This window comes from Aethalodelphis obliquidens, unplaced genomic scaffold, assembly GCF_003676395.1.
Source record: "Aethalodelphis obliquidens isolate GAN/ISIS:26980383/991018 unplaced genomic scaffold, ASM367639v1 scaffold128, whole genome shotgun sequence".
In the NCBI taxonomy this organism is placed as follows: Eukaryota; Metazoa; Chordata; class Mammalia; order Artiodactyla; family Delphinidae; genus Aethalodelphis; species Aethalodelphis obliquidens.
Genome location: NW_020838072.1, coordinates 1130370 through 1156740, shown reverse-complemented (window position 1 = coordinate 1156740; position 26371 = coordinate 1130370). Strand labels below are relative to the sequence as shown.

At 46.9% G+C, this 26371-nt stretch overlaps 1 protein-coding gene across 3 annotated transcripts in view; it reads right to left on the bottom strand.

The window, feature by feature from the left end:
- HK2 (hexokinase 2) overlaps nucleotides 1-26371 on the bottom strand; it is a 61643-nt gene that overhangs the window by 9411 nt on the left and 25861 nt on the right. The window contains exons 3-12 of one of the 3 annotated variants that reach the window (XM_027099107.1): nucleotides 16701-16849; nucleotides 11491-11610; nucleotides 10786-10881; nucleotides 9903-10002; nucleotides 9394-9577; nucleotides 6595-6750; nucleotides 4995-5228; nucleotides 3545-3849; nucleotides 2069-2217; nucleotides 1694-1813 (exon numbers count right to left, since the gene is read on the bottom strand). In XM_027099107.1, the coding sequence (XP_026954908.1) occupies nucleotides 1694-1813; nucleotides 2069-2217; nucleotides 3545-3849; nucleotides 4995-5228; nucleotides 6595-6750; nucleotides 9394-9577; nucleotides 9903-10002; nucleotides 10786-10881; nucleotides 11491-11610; nucleotides 16701-16849 (1613 nt within the window). The remainder of the gene's footprint in view (nucleotides 1-1693; nucleotides 1814-2068; nucleotides 2218-3544; nucleotides 3850-4994; nucleotides 5229-6594; nucleotides 6751-9393; nucleotides 9578-9902; nucleotides 10003-10785; nucleotides 10882-11490; nucleotides 11611-16700; nucleotides 16850-26371) is intronic. The other 2 variants (XM_027099109.1, XM_027099108.1) reach the window with 2 other exon arrangements.

The window sequence follows — 26371 nt, the reverse complement described above, 5'->3', positions numbered from 1 at the left end:
GAAGCATATACACTGGAATGTTATGTTTTTATCTTCCTATTAATCACGTTTTGTATATTTCTATATTATAGAGATTATACTTCGATTAAAAATATTTTTTTAGTCTTACCACGAGTGTTCTCCCAAATCATTGAAATTCCTTGAAAAAACTAGTTGCTGATATGAGGCAGTGAATGACTCATGATTTAACTATTTCCCACTGTTGGACAACTTGGTTTGTTTCTAATGACTGTTATAATAAGCAATGTTTCATTAAATATCACATAAATATTTATACACGTTTGATAAGTCCTTTTGGTAAATTGATGCAAATGTGAAGGCTTTAAAACCCAATGCACTGACACTGAAAAAATATATGTTGAGACAAAGAAGTTGGAAAAGCTAAAAGCAATTCTGGACTAGCTAACACTGGACAAATGTTAACAGCTGTTGGGAAATACTGGATTAGGCAGGGTTTTTATTGCGGGACTTCCTAAAACCATAGGAAGTGCACGTGCTAGTGCACGTGGTGGATTTAACCCTCAGAAGGGAGGAGTAAGAGGCATTTACAAAACTCAGCTGAGCAACGTAAGGCCTCCTGTTCCAGGGACGCTGTTGGAAACGCAGGCCTTTTCCCGCCACTGGGCCAAGCCCACTGTACCTATGACTGTTCCCACCTACATGCCTTTCTCCATACTGCCAGGCCTGCCTGCCTTTCTTCCTCAGCAGCTCATTCTTCTGACCAAGTATTCCTCATGCCCTCCAGGTATGTGCTCAGATTAACATCATCCTCAGGGCTTCATCATTCCACTGCTGCCACATTCCAAAGAGCAGCTCTTGCTTTTCTGAGCTTGCTTCCTCAGTCCAGTTTGTTTGTAGGCACCTATAGCAGGAACCATGCCCTTTGTACCCTGGTAACTCCATCCACAGCATATGTCCACCTGTACCAAGCATGTAAGCTTCTAGAACACCGATCGAGACAGAGAGAAACAACTGCTTAAATTAGAGTATTCTGATATCTAACATACCAATTATCTGCCCTGAGTAAGCCTAGGCGTTGCCTACTCAGCTCTCCTAGGCTTCAACACACCCATGTCCAGAATATGTGGGAGCACCAGCTCTTCAACAACCTGCTTCATTCATCCGAGGCAAGGTGACAGGGAATGAAAAGCAAAGGTGACACTAGAGAAACACCAGGGCAGCCAAGGGAGATGGAGTGAAATGTCCTGAGCCCAAAACAGGAGCCTCAGGAGCAGCTGAGCATAATGGACAGCATGGACTCAGGTGTCAGGAAACCGGAATGAAATCATGACTTAGCCACTCCCAAGCTATATGACCTGCAAGATAGTTGGCATCTCCGCAGACATTGTTCTCCTTTCTGCAAAACGGGTATACAAACACCTACCTTATATGGTTGCTCTAAGGGTTAAATGAGATTACGCACACAGGAAGCCTAGGAGTACCTCGCATAAAATGCTTTAAAAATGTCAGTTGTTGATATTATTAGCATCATCATCATTATTCCAAAGATTGTTACCTGCTTGACCTCTATTAGCTCTGACTTGCTCATTCCCATCAACAAGCCCTTCCCCATGATTGGTCACTCATGCCCTTGTTTTCTTCCTCTCAGCTCAGCATTCTCCCCTGCTCGAAACTCTGGCTGGTTCAGAGTCAGTACAGCCCATAGGAGAGTCCTCCAGGAAGGCACTATTACCTCGTCCAGGCTGTTCTGCTGGCAGGGGAAGGAGAAGGTGAAACCCAGAGGCAGGGACACGCCCTTCATGCCCATGTACTCAAGGAAGTCGGCAATGCACTGGACGATGTGGTCAAAGAGCTGCAAGCAGAAATTGGGCTCTGAGAGGAGGAACCCTGGCCCGGGCGTGCTGCCCCACCAGGGTCTGAGCACCAGCTCGAGGCCTCCACCCAGGAGAGACGCCAGCTCAGGCATGCACCTAAGCAAAGGCCAGCCCAGGGCCCTAGCCCATGTAGCCCTCCCCAGGACCACGGGTGAGCAGAGAAAGCACTGTCCTCCCAGGTGAGAAGTGGGTGTCTCCTGGGGTCCCCTCCCAGATGTGCCACCCTGCCTCACCTCATCCCCTGTGCCATGCATGACCTCCCGCGGGATAGAGTAGATCTTGTTGTGCATCTCCACTCCACGTCGCTTCCCATTCCGCACGCGCACCAGCAGGACCCGGAAATTGGTACCCCCAAGGTCCAAGGCCAGGAAGTCACCTTTCTCTGGAAAATAAGCCCAGGAAGATGGTGGGTTGGGGCTGGAGAGAGTGACAGTCTAAACACCTTCCCCTAATGGGGAGCTCTCCCAGGAGGCCCTGGACAACCTCAGGGTGATGGACTGTGAGCTCCACCTAATGATAAAGAAAATAAGATCCCCGGGGCCAGAACCCTGCTGGCTCCTTAGTGGTTCTCAAATGAATTCAAGTTGTGGGGCCCCAGGAGTCACAATGAGCTCCAGAGCTCCAGAACACAGGAAAGAAATGGTGATACAGTATACTCCAGGATATCTAGACACGCCACTTGTACTAAATCAAAGGCCACCTCACATAAGTCTCTAGAATACAGAAGGAACAACAGAGTCCAACTCTTTAAAGGAAACTGAAGGGAAATGTTTCTAGAATGAGAAAACCCTCCTTTTTAGGACAGTCACAACGCACGACGTGTGTCACACACAGTTTCCATGCAACCCTCAGGCAGCCCTAAGAGGGAGGCCTTGCATTCCCCTCTATGGAGGAGAGAGATCTGGCTGTGCTCAGGGCCACACAGCCTGAAGATGGTAGAGCTGGGACCGAGTCCCAGTCTCCATCTCTGGAACCTGTACCAGCTGTACCACACTGGACTGGTCAGTGATCATTTTTCTGAATTGGGAAAAGACGTTCATTTCTTAGATTGCAAGACCTAGAGCAGGGCTCAGCAATCTTTTTCTGTAAAGGGCTGAGCAGTAAACATTTTAGGCCTTATGAGCCACAGTCCCCGCTGCAACCATACAACTTGGCCATGATAGCGCAAAGCAGCCATAAACAGCATGTAGGCAAATGGGCATGGTTGTGTACTAATAAAACTTTATTTACAGAAATAGGCACTGGGTCAGATTTAGCCCATGGACCTCAGTTTGCCAACCCCTGGCCTCATAAGAGCTAACCCTGGAACCAAAATTCCCGATTTGAATCCCAGCTCTGCCATTTTTCTAGCTGTGTGAAGTTGGGCAGATTTCTTAATTTCTCTGTGCCTAGGTTTTGTGCAAAACGTAGTAGCTTGTTAACAAACAAAATGAACTACTAATCTCTGTTAACAGTTAAAAATTAAATGAATTAATATGTGTCGAATGCTTAGAGAAGCACTTGACACATAGTAAGCCTTCATTAAGTATTTACTATTATCACCATTCAGTTTTAGCAGAGGAATGCATTGGTTGGGACCCCTGAACACTAGAATTTCCCAGTACTAGAGCTGAAGAAACATGGTCAACAGTCTGGCCTGAACACCCAATGCTAAGGCTAAGGGAGTCCTCCCACAGCGACTGAACCCTGTGGTGAGCTGGGTGGCATACCTGTGCCATCAGGGGTGGCACACACATAGGTGGGCAGCATCTTGACGGGGGCAATGGTGTGAGTCTCCTTGCTCAGACCTCGCTCCATTTCTACCTTCATCCTCCTCTTGACCTCCAGCAGCTGCTCACGGCTCAGCTTCAGAGACTCCAGGGTCTTCTGGCGGGCTCGGTGTTGATCGGCCAGCCGGTAGGCCACTGCTGTCACCATGGCTGCCCCCTTGCCACTGCCGTCCTCAGAGCGGAGGAACCGGATGTCGCAGTCGGGCACCAGGCGCCGCACGGTCTTGTGAAGACGCTTGGCGAAACTGCAGTCACAGACGTGGGGTAAGAGGTGGGTGTCCACAGTTAGAGTCAATGGTACAAATGGTGGGGGCAGTAGCTCACCACCTCAGCCCAAATGACACCCTAAACATCCTCTCCCTACTCTTTCCCAAGTTAAGGGTCACTGTATAAAAGCTCAGCTATTCAACTGCGACCACCCTGCTAAAAGGAAGGGTGGCCTTCTGGGAAGCCAGTGTCGCCTGCATGCACTCACAGAAGACTCCCTTCCCATAGGCCACAGTTCCTTTGCCCAACTTCTCAGCCTCAGGTGATTCTGACACCAACTACTATTCATGTTTCATCCTTCATTTCATTAGATGCTGCTTATGAAAGACCCAAAAAGGAAAAAGTCAAGATGCTCTTCTGGACTTTGGCCTCTCTTTGGCCCATTTCTGCCAACAATCCTAGAGGTGTCTGAACAGCTAAAGATAATAGGTGTGTTCAGCAAGAAATTCTCGTGTGGTGGTTGCTTGGAGCCATGGTCCCCAGGGCCTACTCCAAGTGTGGCCTATAGGCCACCAGCATCTCTGGGGGCTGTTCGAGATACAGGATCTCAGGCTGAACACAGACCTTCTGAATCAGAATCTACCTCTTAACAAGATCCCCAAGTAATTCGTGTACAGCTTAAAGTTTTAGGAGCTTTGGACTAGGAGCCTAGGGAATGGAATGGCTGAGACCTTCCACATCTACCTTCAGTTAATGAAGGCCCACTGACCTGGCACTCATATTAGGTGAAAATGATGGGATAGTAAGTGGGCACAATTGAGAGAAATCCTTCAGGTCCCAACTGAAATTTGAGTATTTCAGCACTTATGACCAAGGGATCAAACCATGGAGGGCAGGGCAGGATCAAATCAATACCCAGGTGAGCCAGAGAAGCTGGAAATAAGAGGGTGCAGAAAAAGAGCCCCTAGAAGCCAGGAGAGCTCTGAGTAAAGCCCTAGTTGGCAGCCTTCAGAAATAGCCTCTACCCATGCCAAGGAAAACACACTCATAGCTCCCGCTTGCCCCACTGGGAGCTCTTATTCTACAAAGAACCTCAACTCTGTGGTCCATCTCCACCACCCCACAGTGCAAAACCGGGTTCCTGTGGAGTCAGGTCTATCAGAGGCCCCGAATGCTGGCTCACTGGGGATGCTTCTTGTAGACAGAACCGTCCACCCCGATGGTGGAGCGCAGCCGCTCCTCGCCCTTGTTCTCCTTGATGCGCCGCAGGACGGCTGCCAGCGTAGCCGCGCACAGGCTGGCTGAGCGTGTGGACACGATCTGGCAGACCCGGTGAGTGGCCACACAGTCCTCCCGTGTCGGGTCCAGGCCCAGCCGCACCAGGATCTCACGGGCCTTCCGGATGCCATCCTTCTCCCTGGGAAACAGAAACAGCGTGTGGGCAGGGGTCCACTCACTGTGGCCAGTGGGCGGGGTATGTGGGCCGACATAGAAAGCCCTCGGCTCCAGCAAACACTATGTCCCAGGGAGGGCAGACACCCACCTCACTGCTCTGTCCACCTATGGGGGCGGCGGTGAGCAGTGAATAAGGAGGAGAGGAAAGCACAAGCTGAGTTCCTCTCCCAGACACACACACACACACACACACACACACACACACACACACACACACAGTACTTCAGGTGCCCATTTTTCCCCCAGTGAGAACAATTAATTTTTCTCACACACATCCTACGGGAGGACGAGGCCCTGGTCTTGGGGCTTTACGCACCAAGTTGTGCGTGTGTGAGCTTGCCTTTCTCAGGTTAGTGGGAATGGTTTCCCTCTGACCACAGGAACCCAGCTGTGGAGCCCATCCTATTTTCTCTCTATAAGGCAGTCAGAGTCTATTGCACTTCACAATGGAGTCAGCACTGCTTTACCTTGCATCTAAAGATGGCGATAAAGGGTTGATGCTATGAGATTAGCCCTCTTCTTAGGGGAACTAAGAGCCACACAAATATGAAGACTGTCATCCCCTCCAACTTTAACAAGTAGGTCCAGTTCCTTCAAGAATTCCACTTAAAACAAAGTCATTTGAACTGTCTCACTGCTCTCTTTAGCACCAAAATCACCTCCTCTCCACCATCTGGTCCCTGAGACAAGGCCTCATCAAGCGACAAGTGGAAGTCTCAAGGACGGGAAACCAGGCCCAACACTTTGGATATTGTTAACTGAAAAACAAAAATCAGGCCATCCTCACTCCCACTCCTGCCACTCTGTGAAGATGTAGGTAGGCCTCAGCCCTACCTTTTGGAAATAAATGGGTCCATCTCAGGGCCACCCAAGGACCTATTTTTCTGTTATGAAGCAGGGGTCAGGACAGATCCCTTTTTGAAAATCACCAATAGGGAATGAAATGTCAGGGTTTCAGGAGAAGGGAAAGGAAGTAGATGCAAGTGAGTCATTAAAAGACCCACAGGGAGCCTCCAGCATTAAGCTTAGGTCCCTGGGCCAGGCAGGAACACAAGTGCAAAAGCACGAGTCCCTGCGTGGGGGCCAGCTGTCCCCAGCACCATGAGTCACTTTGGTAGTCAGCACGTTCAAAACAGACAAGAGTGGAGACTATCTGGCTGGTGACATCTAGCCACAGGCCTGCCATGTGAGGCCCAGGCCTCAACAGTGGGTGAGACCCTCCTGCCATCCACATTTGAAGGATCAAGGGTCCATGCGTCTTCCTCATTCCCCGGCCACCTGTCCACCCTTCTGGGGTCCCAGTGAACAGAGAAGGACCCGAAGCTTACCCTTCAATATCTGAAACATCTTTGGTCTCAAAGTGGCCCGTGGCGAGGAGTTCAGGGCTGAGCTTCCCCCCAAAAAGCAGCTCCTCCTTGGCCATCTTCACTAGGATAAGCCTCACGAGCTCCCCCATGTACATTCCACTGATCATCTTCTCAAATCTGCAGGGAGAGACACACCAAAAAAATTAAGTCTCTGCTGCCAATGAACTCGCTACTTCCTTGTGGAAGCCACATGCACACACGTGAGGCTGATGCAGGACAAAGCGCTAACTTGTGTGGCACTAAGAGTGAGAGATGTAGAGAAGTGATGGTATTTCCTTCTCTAGCAAGGAAATGCTCTTTTAAAATGAAATCTTATGTAGAACCTCAATATTTATTTACAAGAGGAGAAAAAAAGGTCAATCTGATTAAATTTGGGGCACAGGGCCAGCAACTCATCACCTCACACTGTCCCTCCCCTTGCAGGCCATTTGTGGATTCCTGAGAAAACTGTGAGAACAACCTGGGGTGGGAGGACGATGAAAAAGAGTAGAAGGACAGGTTGGGACAGGTGAGAAGGAGTACCAAGTGTCAGGTGGTCTTGGGAATCTGGGAGTGAGACATGTTGGAAGTTTCCGAGGAGGAAGGTGACTGGATAGCTGAGAGGGCAGTTGGGTAATTTATTTTTTCAACACTAGGTGACACTGTTTTCTTTACAAGATCGTCTTTCTGGCTTAGATATGTGACAGGAGAAACCAAGCCCTTACAATTCTTTCTAGCAAAAAAGGCCCTTTCTTGGTATCTTAGAAAGGATCTAGGTCCTAGAGAGAGGAGGCACGCAGGGCCTTGGGCCACTAATCTACACAGGCCTTCAGAGGAGGCCCAGAGCAGGGGTGTGGATGGGATTCCGATGTCACCTGGTGCAAACCAAAGAGAGGAAGCCGGGCCCTCAGGAAGTGACTTGCTCAAGACCCAAAGCCAGGTATGGCAGAACCGGAGCTAAGTGGAGAGCTGGCAAAACTGCCTGAACAGAAGGTATGTTTAAAATGTTTAAGCACCAGCACAGGCACGCTGCCTGAGAGGTAGCCCAGCTTCAACAGTAAGGAACTCACAGGTCTGCTTCTGCACCTTCTCCAAAATAGCTGGTTCTACGACAGGTAGGGGAGGGGGCCAGTGGGGCTCTGAAGTGTGAGTGGTAAAAGTTTTTATTTCAGTTTTTAAAAACACTTTGTTTCAGTCAATGTTTGGAAAATATTTATTTAGAAACATATAAAGAGTGAAAAAAAGTTCCTCCTCAAGCCCAGTAATAACTTCAGGGACAGCTGACACGTTGGTACATGTCCTCCCAGCATTTCTTTTTTTCTTTTTGAGCAGTTTTTTCAGTCCATGAATTTCCCACCAGCCATGGCAGACACAGCCAGTCTATGAAATGGACTCATGTTTCAACATGTGAGAGAAGCTTGTGACTTAAATAGACTGTGCTTTGAGGAAGCAAGGAATCCCCCTGTAAAGAAAAGGACTCTCTTTTATAAAGCTGGTTTATAGGTTGGATTTTCCTCTCCAAGCAGGGATTGGTACTAGAAGATTTCCTACAACAGTCACAACACCAGTAAGACCAGAGTGGGCATGGGAATTCCCTGGTGGTCCAGTTGTTAGGACTCCACGCTTTCACTGCTGAGGGCCCTGTTCAGTCCCTGGTTGGGGAACTAAGATCCCGCAAGCCTCGAAAAAAGACCAGAGAGGGCCTGATTGCTCAAAACGTTTTGTAACTGCCTTCAGAGCTTGCAGCAATCCCTGTTTCAAGATCTTTAATAAGGACATTGGGCAAATGTTTGTGAGAGTGAAATAATGTTTTGTAAGAATCAAAAGTAACTAAAGGGCTTCCCTAGTGGTGCAGTGGTTGAGAGTCTGCCTGCTGATGCAGGGGACACGGGTTCGTGCCCCGGTCTGGGAAGATCCCACATGCCATGGAGCGGCTAGGCCCGTGAGCCATGGCCGCTGAGCCTGCGCGTCCGGAGCCTGTGCTCCGCAACGGGAGAGACCACAACAGTGAGAGGCCCGCGTAATGCAAAAAAAAGAAAAAAAAAAAAAAAAAGTAACTAAAAACCAAGTCTGACCAGGTTGGAGAGACTTCAGGGGTCCAAAATGCTAGAGCCCCTCCTCCAGGCCACTCCAGGATCCTGGCTGGACCAGAGGTCCAGGGAAGGTGGCCGAATGGGCTCCTTAACCAACTTTTCTACATGCGTTGGGTCTGGCTATGTCTGGAGCAGGAGGCCCTGGGACTGCTGCGACCCAGCCTAGCTCATAATAGGCAACGCTGCAGGAGTCTGAGTCAGAACCTCAGCCAGTAATTAGGAGCCAACTCTCACAGCTTCATCCCCTGAGCAGTGACAGAGCTGGGAACTACAAAAGGAGCTTTCAGATCCCTAATCTTTGCCATCTCAACATGACTTTTCTTATGTGGTGCACAAACTGTTTCTATGGACGGCTTACAAACTGAAGGTGGAAAGAAAGAGCAGGGCCGCACACTTCGAATACGAAGAATACGACCTTCTAAATTGACTGCTCTGAGAGATCCAGTCAAATCATTACCCATAATCTGTTTTGTCCGCTTGCTCTATCTTTTTTAGAGCTCTCTCAGCAACTGATAGTCACAATGTATTAGGAAGCGCAACATTCCCATAAAGCAGTGGGTGTCTTGGCAACTTTTGGGGGCTATAATGTTGTAAAGTAAAAATGAGAGCCACCCCCGGACCCGGCCAGCCCCCACCTCAGCTCTGGAGCCCACCCCCCGAGCCCACCGCACACAGGGCAGCTGCTTACAGTTGCTTCCCGGGGTTCAGAGAGCCCATGTCGATCTCCTGGTCAAACTCCGTGCGGATGTCATCAAGCACGCCATCATCCCCAAAGGCTCCCCACTCCATGTTGATACACATACGGCCCTCGTCACCCTCCACCATGTCGATGTGGCGCATCTCTTCCATGTAGCAAGCATTGCTGCCCGTGCCTGGACAAAACAAGGGACTGCTCGGCACCCACCCGCACCATCCTCCCCCCAAACCCCACATCTGTCCTAAACCTCCGTCCTGAGACCACCCCAGGGTGGCTGGGATTCCTCGGTGCAGACCCCCAACATCCCAACATGGTCCAACCCACTACCACCCACAACTCCACAAGTCCTGGCTCAGCCCTCCAAAGTGACTGCACCATTATCTTCCAATATGAAGTATTCAATACAAAGGAACATCCAGGCCATGGACCCCTCCTCTCTTTGCAGCCCACCCCCGCAATCCATCGGCCAGCACTGCTCCTCACACCCAGTGCTCACGCACCCACAATGAGACCAATCTCGCAGTTCTGGTCATCATAACCACAGGTCATCATGGTCCCAACTGTGTCATTCACCACTGCCACAATGTCAATATCAAAGTCCTGCAGGGATAAAAGGGGGGCTTCTGACTTTCACTGTCACAGAAAGGTTACAGATGTGAAGATGAAGAGAAAGAGCAGTAAGACACACAGCTCAAGTGCAAGGCTAGAGCTGGAAACTGGATCCAGATCCAGTCTAACAGCAGCATCTCACTTCCCACCCTGCTGGTCCTCATCTTGTAGGGCTTCGCTGACAGCAGCCCTGCAGTCTAGTTCACAGCCATCACTGCACTGAGAAGAGCCCGTCTTATCATTTTCTTCTCATTCTCTTTTTTCTTTTCTTTCTCTCCCTCCCTCCCAGAAGGTCTTGTCCTTCTGTGACAAGACCTTTATCATGTCCTTTCTCTACCTTATTCCACCCTGATATCAATATCATCCCAACTTTCTCATTTGAAAATGATATTCGAGTCTTCTTCAGATTAAGAACTAAAGGGTTTTTCTTGTACCAAGGCTAAGATTAGTTGTCCATCACGCTAATATGAAGACCCCAAAGGCATTTGATCATATATAAGATCACTGGCGTGCTAACTCTCTCAATATAGGTATGTCATTATGCAGCACACCTTAAACTTATACAGAGCTGTATCTCAATAAAACTGGAAAAAAATAAAGATTATTGAGTAACATAGCAGAGAAGAAGACAAGAAAACTTCTCATTAAGAACCACAAAAGATTCTCATGCTGATTTGAGGACAGACAGGGAAAGACTTCAGAGTGAACCCAAGAGAATGTAAAGAGCCTCCAGACCCCAAGCTCCTGCCTCCCCATCTCTGCTGCCCTACTCACCCCTCTCCTCTGGATGGCTTTCCGGATCAGAGTAACCACATCTTTCCCTTCCACACCACTGGACTTGAACCCCTTGGTCCATGAGACCAGGAAACTCTGCAAAAGGACCAAGGAATATTGATTCCCCACAAAACTCAACCACACTCCTCATCATTAGGAGACCTCGTCCATGGGGCTAAACTAAAGTCATGACTGAATTTGTATATTTCTTCCCGACTAGTCTAGGAAGGAGAAACTCTGTCAATGACCAAGAAAGGAGACTAAATGAATGATTTATTGCCCCCAAGAAGTGGAAAGAGCAGGTTGTAGAAATGCCAAAATAAGACACTTGTATCCTAACGTCATTAACTTTCAACGATGTCTATCATAACACTTTAGAACAAAGGAGTCCTAGACTAATATCTCACTCCTTCTTCCCTAAGAGGGATAAGGATAATGTGCAATGTATATGGTCCTGCAAATTGCCATTTGACAGTGATAAAGACCCCCTCTTCTCCGATACCCCTTTACCATCGCTCTCACACATACCTACACAAACTCTCCCAGAAGGACAGAACTCCCAATACTCAAACATTGTCCACTCGATCCATCACAGCAACCTCCTTTACAACCTCCATTGTAAAGGTAGCAGGTGGCTCAGAGTTCTTCCCAGTCCTCCCAGTCCAAAGAATGAAGCAACAAAAGTGTCTGAAGAACTCATCTTACCTCGTCTAGTTTTGTTTGGAGACAGGGGAATGAGAAGGTAAAACCCAAAGGGAGCTTCTTGTCTTTGATTTGTAGCTTATCCATGAAGTTGGCCAGGCATTCAGCAATGTGGTCAAACAGCTAAGGGCACACAACACAGGAAGATGAGCAGGGAGGCAGAGTAGCTTAGGGATTAAGAGCATGGACTTTGGGCTCAGAAAGGAACTAGCTTAGCTGAATGTGTGCAAGATATGTATCCCCTCTGAAGTTTTAATTTGTTCATCTATAAAATGGGGGTGATAATTGTACCTGCCCATGAGTTACCAAAAGGATTAAAAGAGTCAATACATATAAGGATTTAACACTAGTTAGTGATTATTAAATACTGTCTTCCACTTACACCATTTATCCAAACCACCGTCAAAATAACTGCATTAGGCAGGGTAAATCATAGCCAAAGCTAATCAGAAAGTCATTGCGAGCCCTAGTAACGGAATATCCTTTGGTGGCTCTGTCAGAACCTCCCTTGACATGGATGCACAGCTGATTGTCTTACCAGAAAGGGCAGCCCATCTCACTGCCAAGAAGTATTTTAGCATCCCTGTCTCTTGTGATTGGGGGAGGGCATGGGACATTCTCTGTTAGCATTCTATAAATGAACTTAACGAAAATAAGTAACTTTTATATTTTTCCTCCCTCTAGAAAACCAGTTTCCTGGGGGCAATTCCAAGAAGTTAGTTTTGTTTTCTAACTTCAGTATGGAACACCCAAGTGAGTCCACAAAGAGCACTGAAGAATAAATAGGGTTTTATGAGTGGGCAGCCTCACAACCGTGACTATTCTAAGGAGGACCCAAGGCCCCTAAGAAAAATCCTAAGCCTAAGAAATCATCCAGACTTTCAATCTGCCCCAAAGCTCGCAGCCCCATGGTTTCCTTTTTGCCCACTCAGCATCCCCAAAGAGAAATTGGTGACCATTCCAGACACTTAGAGACTGAGGCCAGGAACATTCTGACGCAAAAAGTAAGCAAAGGTCAAAAAGACTGAGGAGCAGACATAGAGAATGGACTTGAGGACACGGGGAGGGGGAAGGGTAAGCTGGGACAAAGTGAGAGAGTGACATGGACTTATATATACTACCAAATGTAAAATAGATAGCTAGTGGGAAGCAGCCGCATAGGACAGGGAGATCAGCTCGGTGCTTTGTGTCCACATAGAGGGGTGGGATAGGGAGGGTGGGAGGGAGGGAGACACAAGAGGGAGGAGATATGGGGATATATGTATATGTATAGCTGACTCACTTTGTTATAAAGCAGAAACTAACACACCATTGTAAAGCAATTACACCCCAATAAAGATGTTAAAAAAAAAATAAAAAAAGACTGAGCAGAATCCAAGGGCCATGTTGACCAGATGGCAAAATCTAAAAGCCAAGGGAGGTGAAAGCGGACAACATTCCTTTCCTTCTCTAGGCAGAAGCAAGGAAGATTCCACTAAACCTGGGGTCCCCAAAGTGTGGTCCACAGCAGCATCACCATCATGTTACAAATGCAAATTCTAGGGCCCAAACCTAAACCTCCTGAATCAGAAGGTGTGGTAGAGCTCCAGGTGATCCTGAAGCAGTGGTTTGAGAACCACTGCACTAAACCAAAAAAGGGTTTGCATTTATAAAGGAACTGAGAGGCTCGGGGTGGCAGGGTAGATTGAGAGATGCACTGGCTCCCCAGATGTCTGGGGTATGCTCAGTAAGAGGCTAGAAAGACAAGCCCCTCCTAGAAGGGGGCCAGCTCTAACTGAGCTTCCCACATCGATCCTGTCTCTCTGTCTGATCATGTGCAAAATTAACCTCAGCTGATGCTGAAACTCTCAATTTCCAAACCAAAACATTCTCAAGAGCAAATACTGGGCAATGACGGGGCTCTCTCACTAAGAGGATCCCCAATGCAAAGTGCCAACTCCCTTGAGCAGAGATCAAGTATTTTAATGTGGAAATAGGGTTTCTAGACAGATACTCAGCGAGTTCTGTTCTGTTGGGAAGTTGATCAGAGACAAAGTTTACAATAGGGTTAAACAAATTCCCAGCACTTTCTTCCTGGTACTCTAGTCAAAATGATCTTTAGTACAATAGTTTTTATCAAAAAAATGGAAGTTGCAGAAGCTGTGCAAAGAGATAAGGCCAATCATCAGAGATGGGGGAGGGGTTGGAAAAAGTAAAATGGTTTCCCCTCATCCAGCCCTGATTACTGCTCTCTTTCCAATTGCACTACCAACAGGGGAAGGCAGAAAAAAAAAAGAGAGAGACAGTGAAGAGGCATTAAATAATGTGTTGCCCAATACAGTAGCCACTAGTCATCTGTGGCTATTTCAATTAATCAGAATTTTAAAAAGTCCCTTCCTCAGTCACACTAGCCATATTTCAAGTGCTCAATACTACACGTAGCTAGTGGCTGCCTCACTAGACAGGGCAGATATCAAATGGTTCCATCACCATGAACAGTTCTATTGGACAGTTCTGAGTTAGAAGAACCTACAGCTCTTTAAAAGAGGGTAAAAGGAGACCATCTGCTTCCCTTAAAGGAAGACTATATCCTTTTCGGTTAGCTGATGATCTAAGGATAAGATACTGGGAGAAACAGCTAACATCTTCCTGCCATAAAAAGGCTCAAAGAGCATCATTTTATGAAGGTAGAAAGGTTTCCTCTTCCTTATTGGTCTGAGAATGTGTTCACTCCCTTTCCCCCAGGAAACACCTTAAAAAATCTAAAGTGGCTGCTATTACCATTTGTAATTCACTGCTATCATGTGGAAGTTCATGTGGCAGAAGACAGACTCTGTCCAGGGACCCACACTGCCCAGGTTCACAGATCTTCAAAAACTTTTGCAAGTTTTGAGTTTGGTTATTTGGTCTTGGTTTTAACTAAATTTTATTTTTTAAATCCATTTGTTTTCCTATAGTTAATTAAAAGATTGATACCTAATATTTTAAAAAAGAAAGAAAGAAAAAGGAAAAGATAGGAAAAAAAGCATCAGTAATTCCACCACTAAAATAGCAACAATGAATTTCCTTCCAATCTTTTTACCAAGTGTTTTCTGCTGCTTTTAGAACAATAACATTCTTTCCCTTTCTTAGGATGGAATAAGCACCTATATTTTCTAGCTTTCTTTGTTTCATTTTTATATAGCATTTTTTCCCATTTATTTGAAGGATTCTTAATATCACAGTAGATTCATAGTTTCTTCCAGATGGATCTGATAGATTCTTTTGGACTAACACATTTTGTTTCAGTATACTGGAGCCACGTGACAACCTCAGTGCAGCTCAAATCCCACTGTCCCAGAGACTCAGCCTCCCGTGTCCAACCCCAGCATTAAAACAAGGAAAACAGTTTTACCCTCAGGGCCACCCCCAAGGACATAAAAGGGTCTAAAGATATCTCCCCCATATGTCCTACTCATGGTCCAAAATTCCTTTCCCAGGTGGCCTGCTGTGGTGGGAAGAACAGTGCACTGGAAGTGAGAAGGTTCCACCTCCTCCAAGCTCTAAGGCTCAAGAGATGACCATGCAGGAAGAGCATCTTACTTAGATTTCATTTTCTCCATTCGCTCTTTTATTGAGTACATATTAGGTATAATAAAATACAGCAGGAACAGCCAGCACTCAAGAGTGATCCCTATAGCTATGAATGTCTTTGGTGATTCCTCTCCATGGACTGAGAGCAGCTGTAGTAGGAGTAGAAGGAACATCCCAAGGAAGCTTTTTTAGAGCAGGTGAAAGGGGATACCCAAGAGCAGAGAACAATGGCTGGACCTGTGGCCATCACCCACCAACAAGCCAGATACTTCTGGTGTGGTAGCAATGAGTGCCCCCTCTGTAGGAAGGCTCTCCTGGGAGAACTTTTGAGAGGGAGAGCCCCAGAGGGCCTGCCCTGCAGGATCTCACATCTGCATGAGCACCAGCCCCTTTGGAGAGTGCTTCCTACTCTGGAAGCAGGGGCAGGTAGTAGGGACCCTGGACCACCATGTTGCCTAGTTCCAGGAAGCACCCATGGACTACATAATGTGGCGTAAAAAGTGGAGCCTCCTAGAGTTGGACAAACACAGACTCCTGTCATATGAATCTGACTTTGTGTCTTGCCTCTGGCCCCTCCCACCCCTGTAATCTAAGGCCAAGTCACTCAATCTTTCAAAGCCCAATTCCACATCTAGGAAATGGAGATAGTAGGAGCACCCAGCCTTAGGGCTAGTGTGAGGATAAGATGAGGAAATCCATACAAAGCGCTTTCACTCAGCCTGACTCCCGTCAGCTCTTCCTCTTGGTGGTTGCTCATCCACTTCAACACAACATGTATTACTTTCTGTGGGATGATATGTGTGTCTTGGTGGTCCAGTTGGACTTGAAGCCCTGGAGGGGAAGGACCAGGACTTTGATTCCCAGCAAGGATCAGTGGCCCAGTGTCTAGTAGATGCTCAAAACATGTTTGGACACTATCATGACAGCAACTCCATCCTTGCTCGTTCTCTTCTAGGTGTTACTGAGAGGACTCTTACTTGGATTTCACATTTCTTCTCCATCCACTCTTTTTATTGTATGTGCCGAGTACAAAATGTGATTCTAGAGGTCACAGAGATATGGGGATGACTAAGCATAATTTGGGGCCAGTGTGGAAGCACACGGAGCCCACTGCAGTGCCAGGTAGAACAGACTCCCAGAAGCTGTATTTTAGTGTTTTCTCAACAGGCTGAGAAAGCAAATAACCAAAAAGGCAAAGAGGCAGGTTCCATTTCATGCAATGCTATGCTAACAACTGTGAGTCAGAGGGCTACAGAATGACCACCGTGGCGGGTGGCAGTGTCAAACCACAACCGTGTATTCTTGACACTAACCATAGGTGTCCAGGTATACTGGCCCAGCCTCCTGGCAGCAGGCTTTCCTCAATAACCAGTGCATGCAAGCACACCTCAGATGAGATGGAAAATCAAAATCCCTCCCACTAAAGCACATCCAGACCCTGGGGCCTTGTGCACACACTCCCTGCCCTCTGGCCGTGTGCACCTCTCCTGATGGAGGTCCCCCACCTAGCCTCCAGGCATGGAGGGGGATCACCCAGCAAAGAGAGGACGGGGAATCTGAGCCTCAGTCAAGATCTCCTCCCTCCAGACCACAGAGAAGGAGCAGTATCTGCTCCTGTGGGGCCCAGAGCCCCAGTGGCCACCCCAAGAGATGGGTCATACCTGGGTGCCACTGCCTCGCATGATGTCCTCGGGAATGGCGTAGATCTGGTTCTCCATCTCAACCTTCTGGAGCCCATTGTCTGTTACTTTCACCCAAAGCACACGGAAGTTGGTCCCTCCAAGGTCCAGAGCCAGGAATTCTCCATGTTCTGCAGCGAGAAGGACCACTATTAGTTCGGAAAAGACAAGGCATAACTGTTTCACAGAGACCAAAACTTAAAACCCAAGAATCCTGCCATAAACACTGGTCATCTCTGGGTGATGAGGTGGCCAGCGGGTCTTTTTTCTACACACTTTTATGTATTGTCTGATTCTTTTTCTTAATGCTAAACACTTCTATATTACTTTCAGAATTCACGTAAAGAATCAGACAGTTTCACATCCAGTGATAGGGTGCCCACCCCCTCAGAGCTATTTCCCAAGGGCTTTCAGCCAAGTCCCCATCAAACTCACAGGGCCCATCAAGCCCTGCACCAGGAGAGTAGGCCTCAGGTTTTTGGGGGTTTTTTTTTGTTTTTTTTTAAATTAATTAATTCATTTCTGGCTGTGTTGGGTCTTCGTTGCTGCGCTGCTGCGCACAGGGTTTCTCTAGTTGCATTGAGCGGAGGCTACTCTTTGTCGCGGTGTGCAGGCTTCTCATTGTGGTGGCTTCCCCTGTTGCGGAGCACGGGCTCTAGGCATGCAGGCTCAGTAGTTGTGGCTCTCGGGCTCTAGAGCGCAGGCTCAGTAGTCGTGGTGCACAATCTTAGCTGCTCCGTGGCATGTGGGATCTTCCTGGACCAGAGCTCAAACCCATGTCCCCTGCATTGGCAGGTGGATTCTTAACCACTGCGCCACCAGGGAAGTCCCCCAGGCCTCAGTTTTGTTCTTCATGGCCCCAGGACACCCAGCACGCTGCTACAAGCTTGTGGCCCCCTGGGCCTTTTGCCAAATTGTAATCCCTGAACAAAATGTACTCTTTTATGTTTGTATACAGTGACAGCAACATCTCTCGGCAGGATGAGGGTCACAAGATGGAGTGGAATGGGATCCAGCTGGCTATAAATTAAGAGGCCCAGCAAATAAGTCAAGTAGGTGTCCCCACCAATAAAAGATCCCAGGTGCTGACTTAAGAGTATATAAGACAAGAGTCAGGCCACTCAGAAAAGCCACAAGGCTGGGGCAGAGTGGGGAGAAGGAGACTCCACAGACACAAGGGGGTCAAGATCTTCAGGTGTCACCAGGAAGGTACAGTCCAGTGTCCCCAGGAAATAAGCAGTGCAGAACAGGAAACGTCCAGATTCCAGATGATAATACCGGCTACAGGGATACGCGCCATTGTACAGCACAGAATGGAAGTGCTGAAGAGGCTCGGAGGCCAGAGCCAGCGCTGGGGCCCAGCGGGGCAGGCAAGGACTGGGGAACAAGGCGGGCTCGTCCCCTCAGCAGCCTCTTCAACCAGTACTGCTCCACCAGTCTTCCAATGTCCTGCCGCACACCTTCTTGAAGGATACATGATTATTTCTGGGGGGATTCACTTGTTGGCATGTTTGTCAACACTCGGCCACTTTCCTGATGGGAGACTTGCCACTGAAGTAAGGGAGAATGGATCAGATGGTCAGGGAAGCGCTCTGACTAAACGAAACAAGGATTTATTCTGACCCACTTCCTCTCAGCGGCAATAACTGTTTGGCCCTGAGAAAAGCTACATCTGCCCAGCTCCCTGAGGGCACTTACCCACACAGTCCCTACAGTCCAGAGGGGCAACTTGGGGTGGGCATCATTCACCCGACATTCCGTGGGGACTTGCCTCCGCACAACAATGGCTTGCTGGTAACAATATACAGAGACTGGCTCTGGAGCCCACATTACCTGCATCAGAATCCCAGCCACATTTTGGCCATGGCAAATTCCTGAGCCTCTGAGCCTCAGCTGCCTCATCTCTAGAGAAGGAACATCATACCTCATGTGGTTGAGGTGAGGGGAAGAGCAGATAATGTGCCTCAAGTAACCAGCACAGTGCCAAGAACTCAGGACACACTAAATAAGTACTAGAAACTTTCCATCCAGGCTCTCGGCAAACACTGCCTGACACCCACACTTAAAAGTCTCCCAGGGGGCTTCCCTGGTGGCGCAGTGGTTGAGAGTCCGCCTGCCGATGCAGGGGACACGGGTTCGTGCCCCGGTCCGGGAAGATCCCGCGTGCCACGGAGCGGCTGGGCCCGTGAGCCATGGCCGCTGAGCCTGCGCATCCAGAGCCTGTGCACTGCAACGGGAGAGGCCACAACAGTGAGAGGCCCGCGTACCGCAAAAAAAAAAAAAAAAAAAGTCTCCCAGGCCCAGTATTAGGACTGCCTCTCAGACTGAAAAAAGTAAAAGCAACATTCTGAGGCGAGACTGAAGAAACCTGTCCAAGGAAAGCCATTGAAATCTTCTCCAGTGACTTTAGCATTCCTCCTCAGGGGTACTATTTTCCATCCCTTCCCTGGCATCTGGAGGTCCCCCCAGCCCTCTAGCTACAGTCGCTAGATAGCTTGGGTAACCTCAGCCCCATCTGGGGAGACTGCCCCTCTTGTGGCCATGGATGACTTTTCCAGGCACTCCAGTTCTGAGCCTCCCCTGGTAGTGGGACGTCAGCCAGTTCGTAGGGAAAACTATGTGTGGTTGTCATGGGGGATGAAAAGGAAAATCAGAGATGAACTGCCTGCATCAGCACTCTGCCCCAGGACACATGAATCTGCTGAATCGGCAACCGTGGGGGATTGAGGCTGCAGAGGCTGCCCCTGGTTGGTCACGATTTAAGGCCAGCCCAGCTGGATTCACTGGAGAGGACAGCTCCGTCAAGAATGGTGGTTTTGCAGTATTTGCTGATGGACTGAAGGGAAACCACAAATAATACAGTGCTGCTGATAATTCCGTTCCCAGGAAGGAATGTCATTCTTTTCAGACTCCACCAGGTCAGACATTCCTCTGCATCCCTCCTCCCTGATGCTCCCTCCATAAACACACAGGATCACAACTACCAGAGCCAAAGACTTTATTCCTTCCAGAGTCCAATATCTCTGAGGCAGGCCCAGCATCATGACTCCTGGAGCTAAATCCTGAGGTGACCCCTTGGGACAGTGGATGGACCCCTACCCTAGTGCCTGCCTCTCCACCACCCATGAGAGGCCCTCACACAGAGAAGCAGCAAGCTTTGCTTTGAATTCCAGCTCAGCTGCTTCACTACCTGTGTGGCTTCTCTGAGCATGTCACCTCAGCTGCAGAACAGGGCACATAATGCTGACTTTCCCAGGGGTCATGAGCTTACATGAAATACAGAACACATTATGTGAATATATAGGTATACTGTAAGCCATCAATAAACAGCTGCTGCTGTCACTGTTATTACTCCTTTGATTATGTAGCTCCTCTCGTATCCCTACCTACTCCTATCCTACTCCTGGCCCAGGTCCTACCTACACTGTCAACCTTCCGGGACACCCCAGAAGCCCAGAGCAGAGAGTGTGTGATGTGGTGTGAAAGAGGATGGCATCTATGGGCCTGGGACCGTCAGACTGGACGGGCAGGAGTGAGGCTCTGGGGCAGGAGAACATGTCTACAGCAAGTTTCTTAAGTACACAGCCACAGGGCAGACAACCCAGTAAGGTCCAGCGAGATCATTCTGCTGAATGAGTATACTTGGTATTCGAGGCAATGTATTAAGAAAACATCTCATATTGCATCTGCTTATTGATGGTTCATTTATTAAACAAAATATTTGAGGAGACCATAAGACCAGAGGTAAGATTTCTTTTATTGTTAAGCATGCTGTTATGTCTAGAAAACATTTTTAATATCTGATTTTTAAAATGTTCAAACAGTACAAAAGTGGAAAAAATGAAAAGCAAACATCTCTTCTCTTCCCCATGCCCCAAAAGTAACCATTATTAACATTTCTTGAGTGTCCTTAGATACATTTATATTATAAAAACAGGGAAGACTGTTAACTGACACATTCTAAGAAAAGAGTTTGAATTGCTGGTTCTAAGGATTTATGTGTTTGATTACCAAAGATATTTGCAAATTAACTTCCTAAAAATTCTCTCCAAATTCCACATAAACCAACAGGTGGGTGTCACTGTCACCAGTGTCCTATGTTATGTACAATTAATCTTTGCCAACCTCATAGGTCAAAGTGGCAGCTCATTTTTTAAACTTGGTTTCTTTCCTTTGTGTAGGTTAGACATTTTGAATTATTGACTGGCATTGTGAATTCTTTCTTCTGTGAATTTTCTGCTCAAATGTTTTGTCTTTTAAAAATATATATTTATTATTTTCTTAATAATGTAAAAGAGCTCTTTGCATATGAATGAAACTAGTTTTGTTGGTTGTATATCTGCAATTATTTTTCTCCAGTTGGATATTTGTCTTCACTGCCCTTTCTAAATCTCTCCAGTTACTTCTAAATGTTGTCACCAGCACTGCTAAAATAAAAGAAGCAAGGTTTCACCATAGGTTTATTTAAAAGATCAAATTCATCTTATACTTTCTTATGTGACTTTTTGAAAAAAATGAAGCCCAGAACCCTGTCTTCATCTCTCTTGTCTCTGGGACACAGTTCAGACTTTTCCACTTGCATCTGGATTATTGTGGCAATAAAACAATGGAAAGACAGAGGCAGGTGTGGAGGAGGTTTAGTTAATTTAAGGCCCACCATGTAGATATTTTTAAAAGAAGAAAAATATGTTGTGTGATATTCATAAACATTATCTCATTAATCCTCAACAACCTTATTGGACATCATGATCCCAATTTCCAGATAAGAAAACTAAGGCTCAGGTCAAGTAACTGAAACCAAGATTTAAATCCAGGTCTAGCTCTCTAGCAAAGTTTTCTACTGCAGTGAGCAAGAAGGCTGCTCATGAGAAAGTTGTAAATCCTCAAATAAGGAATTCTTCATTATTGGGACTTCCCTGGTGGTCCAATGGTTAGGGCTCCGCGTTTTCACTGCTGAGGACCCGGGTTCAGAGCCTGGTTGGGGAACTAAAATCCTGCAAGCCGCGTGGTGTGGCCAAAAAAAAAAAAAAAGGAATTCTTCATTATCGATGCCAAGAGCATAAAACCCAAAGGTTGCCACAGGCTCTAAGCCGGCCTGCGTGGCAAAGGAAGTGACACTGTGGTTCAGAAGCTGAGTCACTTAGTTAAGATCATACAGGGGTAAACAACTGCTGGATTTGACCCCAAGTTCATCTGACCCCAGCACCCGTGCCAGTCCCTATGCACCTCACCCATATCTCTCGTGGTGCTGGTTCCTGGAAGCTGAGGATTACCTGACGCAGAATCCAGGCTGGAAGCAAATAAGCCATAAAGTGATGAAAAAGAAAGCAAAACTGCCCTAATCTTTATCAGTAACTTGGCCCATCCCTCTGGGCCAAGTGTCCTCAAACTTGAGTGGGAGGCGGCAGACACACATCCACTGGCAGGAGGTGACACACCCTTCTCCCCAAAGGAACCCAGGACCTGCGAAGGCTTTTCGAGGCAGGTTTTTTCAGTAGCCGCAAATTGGTGCCGTCTCATACAATTATACCAAACCTCCGTTCCCACCTTACTGGACACTCCCCAATCTCTCTCTGTTGAAGGTTCTCCTAATTAAGAACATCCCCCTCCAAAAGCAGACAAAAGAAGAGGTAACAACCCCCTATCAAAAGGAAATAAGGGGGCTTCCCTGTGGCGCAGTGGTTAAGAATCCGCCTGCCAATGCTGGGGACACGGCTTCGAGCCCTGGTCCAGGAAGATCCCAAATGCCGCAGAGCAACTAAGCCTGTGAGCCACAACTACTGAGCCTGCGCTCTAGAGCCTGTGAGCCACAGCTACTGAGCCCACAAGCCACAACTACTGAAACCCATGCACCTCAATGAACAGTAGCACATGCTCACCCCAACTAGAGAAAGCCCGCACACAGCAACAAAGACCCAACACAGCCAAAAATAAAATAAATAAATTAAAAAAAAAAAAGGAAATAAGGACTCATAGTTAAGAGGAACTGGCAATAGGAGTATTAGGTCTTGCCACCCTCCATCGAATTACCCAATGGTTAAGATTCAAGTTGCTGAGCTTCCCTGGTGGTGCAGTGGTTGAGAATCCGTGTGCCAATGCAGGGGACACAGGTTCAAGCCCTGGTCCAGGAAGATTCCACATGCCGCAGAGCAACTAATCCTGTACACCACAACTACTGAGCCCGCACTCTAGAGCCCGCGAACCACAACTACTGAGCCCGCACACCACAACTACTGAGCCCGCGCACCACAACTACTGAAGCCCGCGTGCCCAGAGCCCGTGCTCCACAACAAGAGAAGCCACTGCAACAAGAAGCCCGCACACCGCAATGAAGAGTAGCCCCCGCTCGCCACAACTAGAGAAAAGTCTGCGCACAGTAAAGAAGACCCAACTGCAGCCATAAATAAATAAATAAATTTATTTATTTTAAAAAAAAAGGATTCAAGTTTTTCCCTCTGGCAGAGTTTGTTTGCTGACTCATCTCCCATCCTGGACTACCACTCTGCCCACTCTCAGTGAGGTTCTTATCAAATACATAAGGTCAGCGAGATAAAGGGGTTTCAATTTCTCCTGGGAACTCACCTGTCCCAGGGAAAGGCTAAAGAGGACTAAAATGGCATCTAAGTAAGTAACCACCTGAACATGATAGTCACTGTCATCTCGGTTGATGGGACATCAGTAATGTATTTGAGCAGGCCATAACTCCAGCATTATTCAAGTCACTCACTCACAATGTCCAAGCAATTTGTGAGGGGTGAGGGCCAGACGAATTTCCCAACAGTCTATTTTCAATCACTAGGTATTTGCCACTAATTAAAATAGATCACCACCTGTTCCTCCCATCAGGAGCTCAGAGCAGTGTGCCAACCAGTGCACAAAGGACGACTTGTGAACAGAACAGGTCTGGTTTTGTTTTGCATTTTTAAGCAGCAGTGCCCTTTTGTCGAAGGCAACTGTGTTCAGAAGTGGCAGAGCACTGCCTTGTTAAGGCTAGAGCCAGAGCCCAGTCCCTCACCCTGGGCAGGGCTTCTTCAGGTGATCAAATGGACTTCTTCGGAAGCCTCCTTTAGACAAGTAGCTTTGATGCAGCGTTCCCAGAGCTCTGAGGATCCTTGAAGGTGCCATAGTGCCTGCTAGCACTCCGCGACAGATGGCTAAGAATGTACGGCATGGACTCCAATTGAGAGGACAACTAAAAGTCTCTAGGTCTTGAGTAGGTAATCCGGCAAAACTAACTTTGCCAGACACAGGTTTCAAGGCATGCATTTCCCAAGTACCTGGAAACACCACAGTCACTACCACCTCTGGCAGCCTCTTTTTAAGTTCCAAGATTTCGGATACTCCATTATAGTACAACAACAAGACGCTGAATGCCAAAATGTAGAAACAGAGAAACGTAAAGCTGCTTCAGGTGGAGGGAGAGGCCTGGAGCACATACCACTTTGTAAGTGCCCCGCAAAACTCCCAAAACACCATCAGAAAGCACCACCCTGCTGCTTTTATACTCAGGAAATGTTTCTTAAGCTCAAAATACGTGCCACTCACAGAGAAATGTTATACTAGCTCCACAGATGTGAAACTACTCTTCAAAGGATTAAAATATGATTATCTTTCAATACTGTGTAGGCATTGAGTGTGTTAAGATTTTCAGGCAGGCCAACATGGGTTCAAATCCCATTTTAACATGTATTAGCCATATAAATACAGGTAAATTATTAGAAATCTGATACTCAGATTTCATCATCTGTTAAAAGGGGACAGTAATAACCTCCTGTCTAGCCAGCCCCTCCCCATCACTCGCCAGGACACAGAGACACAGACACACAGACACACAGTTTTTGGTCAAGAATCAATGCAATGAATGCGTAAGGGGTTTGGCACAATGCCTGGTATACGTAAAATGTTTAATAAACTCCAGTTACCACTATATGGAGGCTACTTATCAATACAATCTTCATTTTATATTGTAGGCACCATATAAATCCACTTATTAATTTGCATGTATGCAAGCTATTAATCTATGTCCCCATGACACAGCTGTTGATACAATGCTGAGCGACCAAGATAAGGGCTCCTTTCAGAGTAAAGGGCTCCTTTACCAGCCTCCATACACCCCATCACCAGCCTAGTCTCTCTTTATCATATCATGTACTTGCATTATATGACCTAGTATCATTTCCTTTATGATGACAAATGATATCCTTATGGCCCCAGGATAATGTGCACTCTTCAAAAGTGGGGCACAAGGCTGCTCAGCACATTGCTGCCCCACAGAGGACCAGCCTCAGAGGGGATTCTATTGAATGAACTGAACAGCTAGGCCTGAGTTACAAATAGAAGAATGAATGCATTGTGCTAGCAGTGTTGGGGGCCTCTAGCGATATGCCTAAGGGCCCAGGCTTTGGAACACAGATGGCTGGGTTCAAATCCCAATGCTTCTACTTGCTCATTATGTGACTTTGGGCCAAGTTGCCTAATCTCTCTAAATCTAGTTTCTTTTTCTCTAAAACAGGGTTTATGGTGTCTACCATGGAATCACTGTGAGAATTAATGAGATAGTTCAAATACAGTGCTCAGCATAGTACCTGGCATTTATAAGCCTACATTTTAAAATTATCATGATCATCATCATCATCACCATTCCCTGCTCTCGAGGGAATGAAGTCTAGCTAGAGGGTAGAGATACATTCACCTGCAAAAAATAATTCACAATTCATGGAAGTGGGGAAGTATCAAAAGATCAATACAGCAAAGGTTTCATCTTACTCTGCCTTAAGACATGCTTATATCTAAACAATTCTGCCAAGACAGTGAGGGCAGTAAAGATACTACAAAGATAATTTATTTCTAAATTGGAACGCTGGAAAAAAAAATTTGTTAAAAATGTAAATTATTTATTAAATAAATAAATCAATTGGAATGCTGGAATATCTGTAGATTTTTAGTTGGGTCTACTTGAGCTTCTTATTATAATGGTACAAAGTCAATCCATATTTATGGTCAATTTTAAAAGATAATAATCTGATTTGCTCCAGAAACTTTTGTTCAGCAACATGAGCCAATGTAAAGCATGAATCTTATGGCCTTGGAGTCAAGACTACCTATGCTTAAAGTCCAACTGTGCCACTAACTGTACACAGGTGACCTTGGCAATCTCTTTTAGCCTCAGTTGCCTTATTTTTAAATTGGAAATGTCTCCCTTGTAGAGTTTGCATGGAGAGTAAAACAGATTGTTTCCGTAAACAGATATCATGGGTGCTCATTAAATGATATCAGTTATTCCTGCATTTCCTCTTAAGATGGAACTGTCCTCTGAAAGCCAGATGCCTTGTGATGTGTGTAATGGGCCCCCTGACAGGGCTGTGACTGGGGCTGGTACTGCAATCACATGCATAGTTCAGCTTAGGTTAGGGCTGCCTACAGAGAGGTCAAGGTGGTGAGATTCCTGACAGATACAAATAAAGAACTTCTCTGTTCAACTCTGCACTGCCAAAAACAAAAAGGGTGGGGGGAGTCACAGACAATAATTATTGGGGCAAGTGGAACTCTCATACAGCATTGGTGGAAGTATAAAATAGTTCAACCACTTTGGAAACCAAAGTTCAAACCACTTTGGTCTGGAAGGTTCTTATAAATTAAACACATCCCAAACC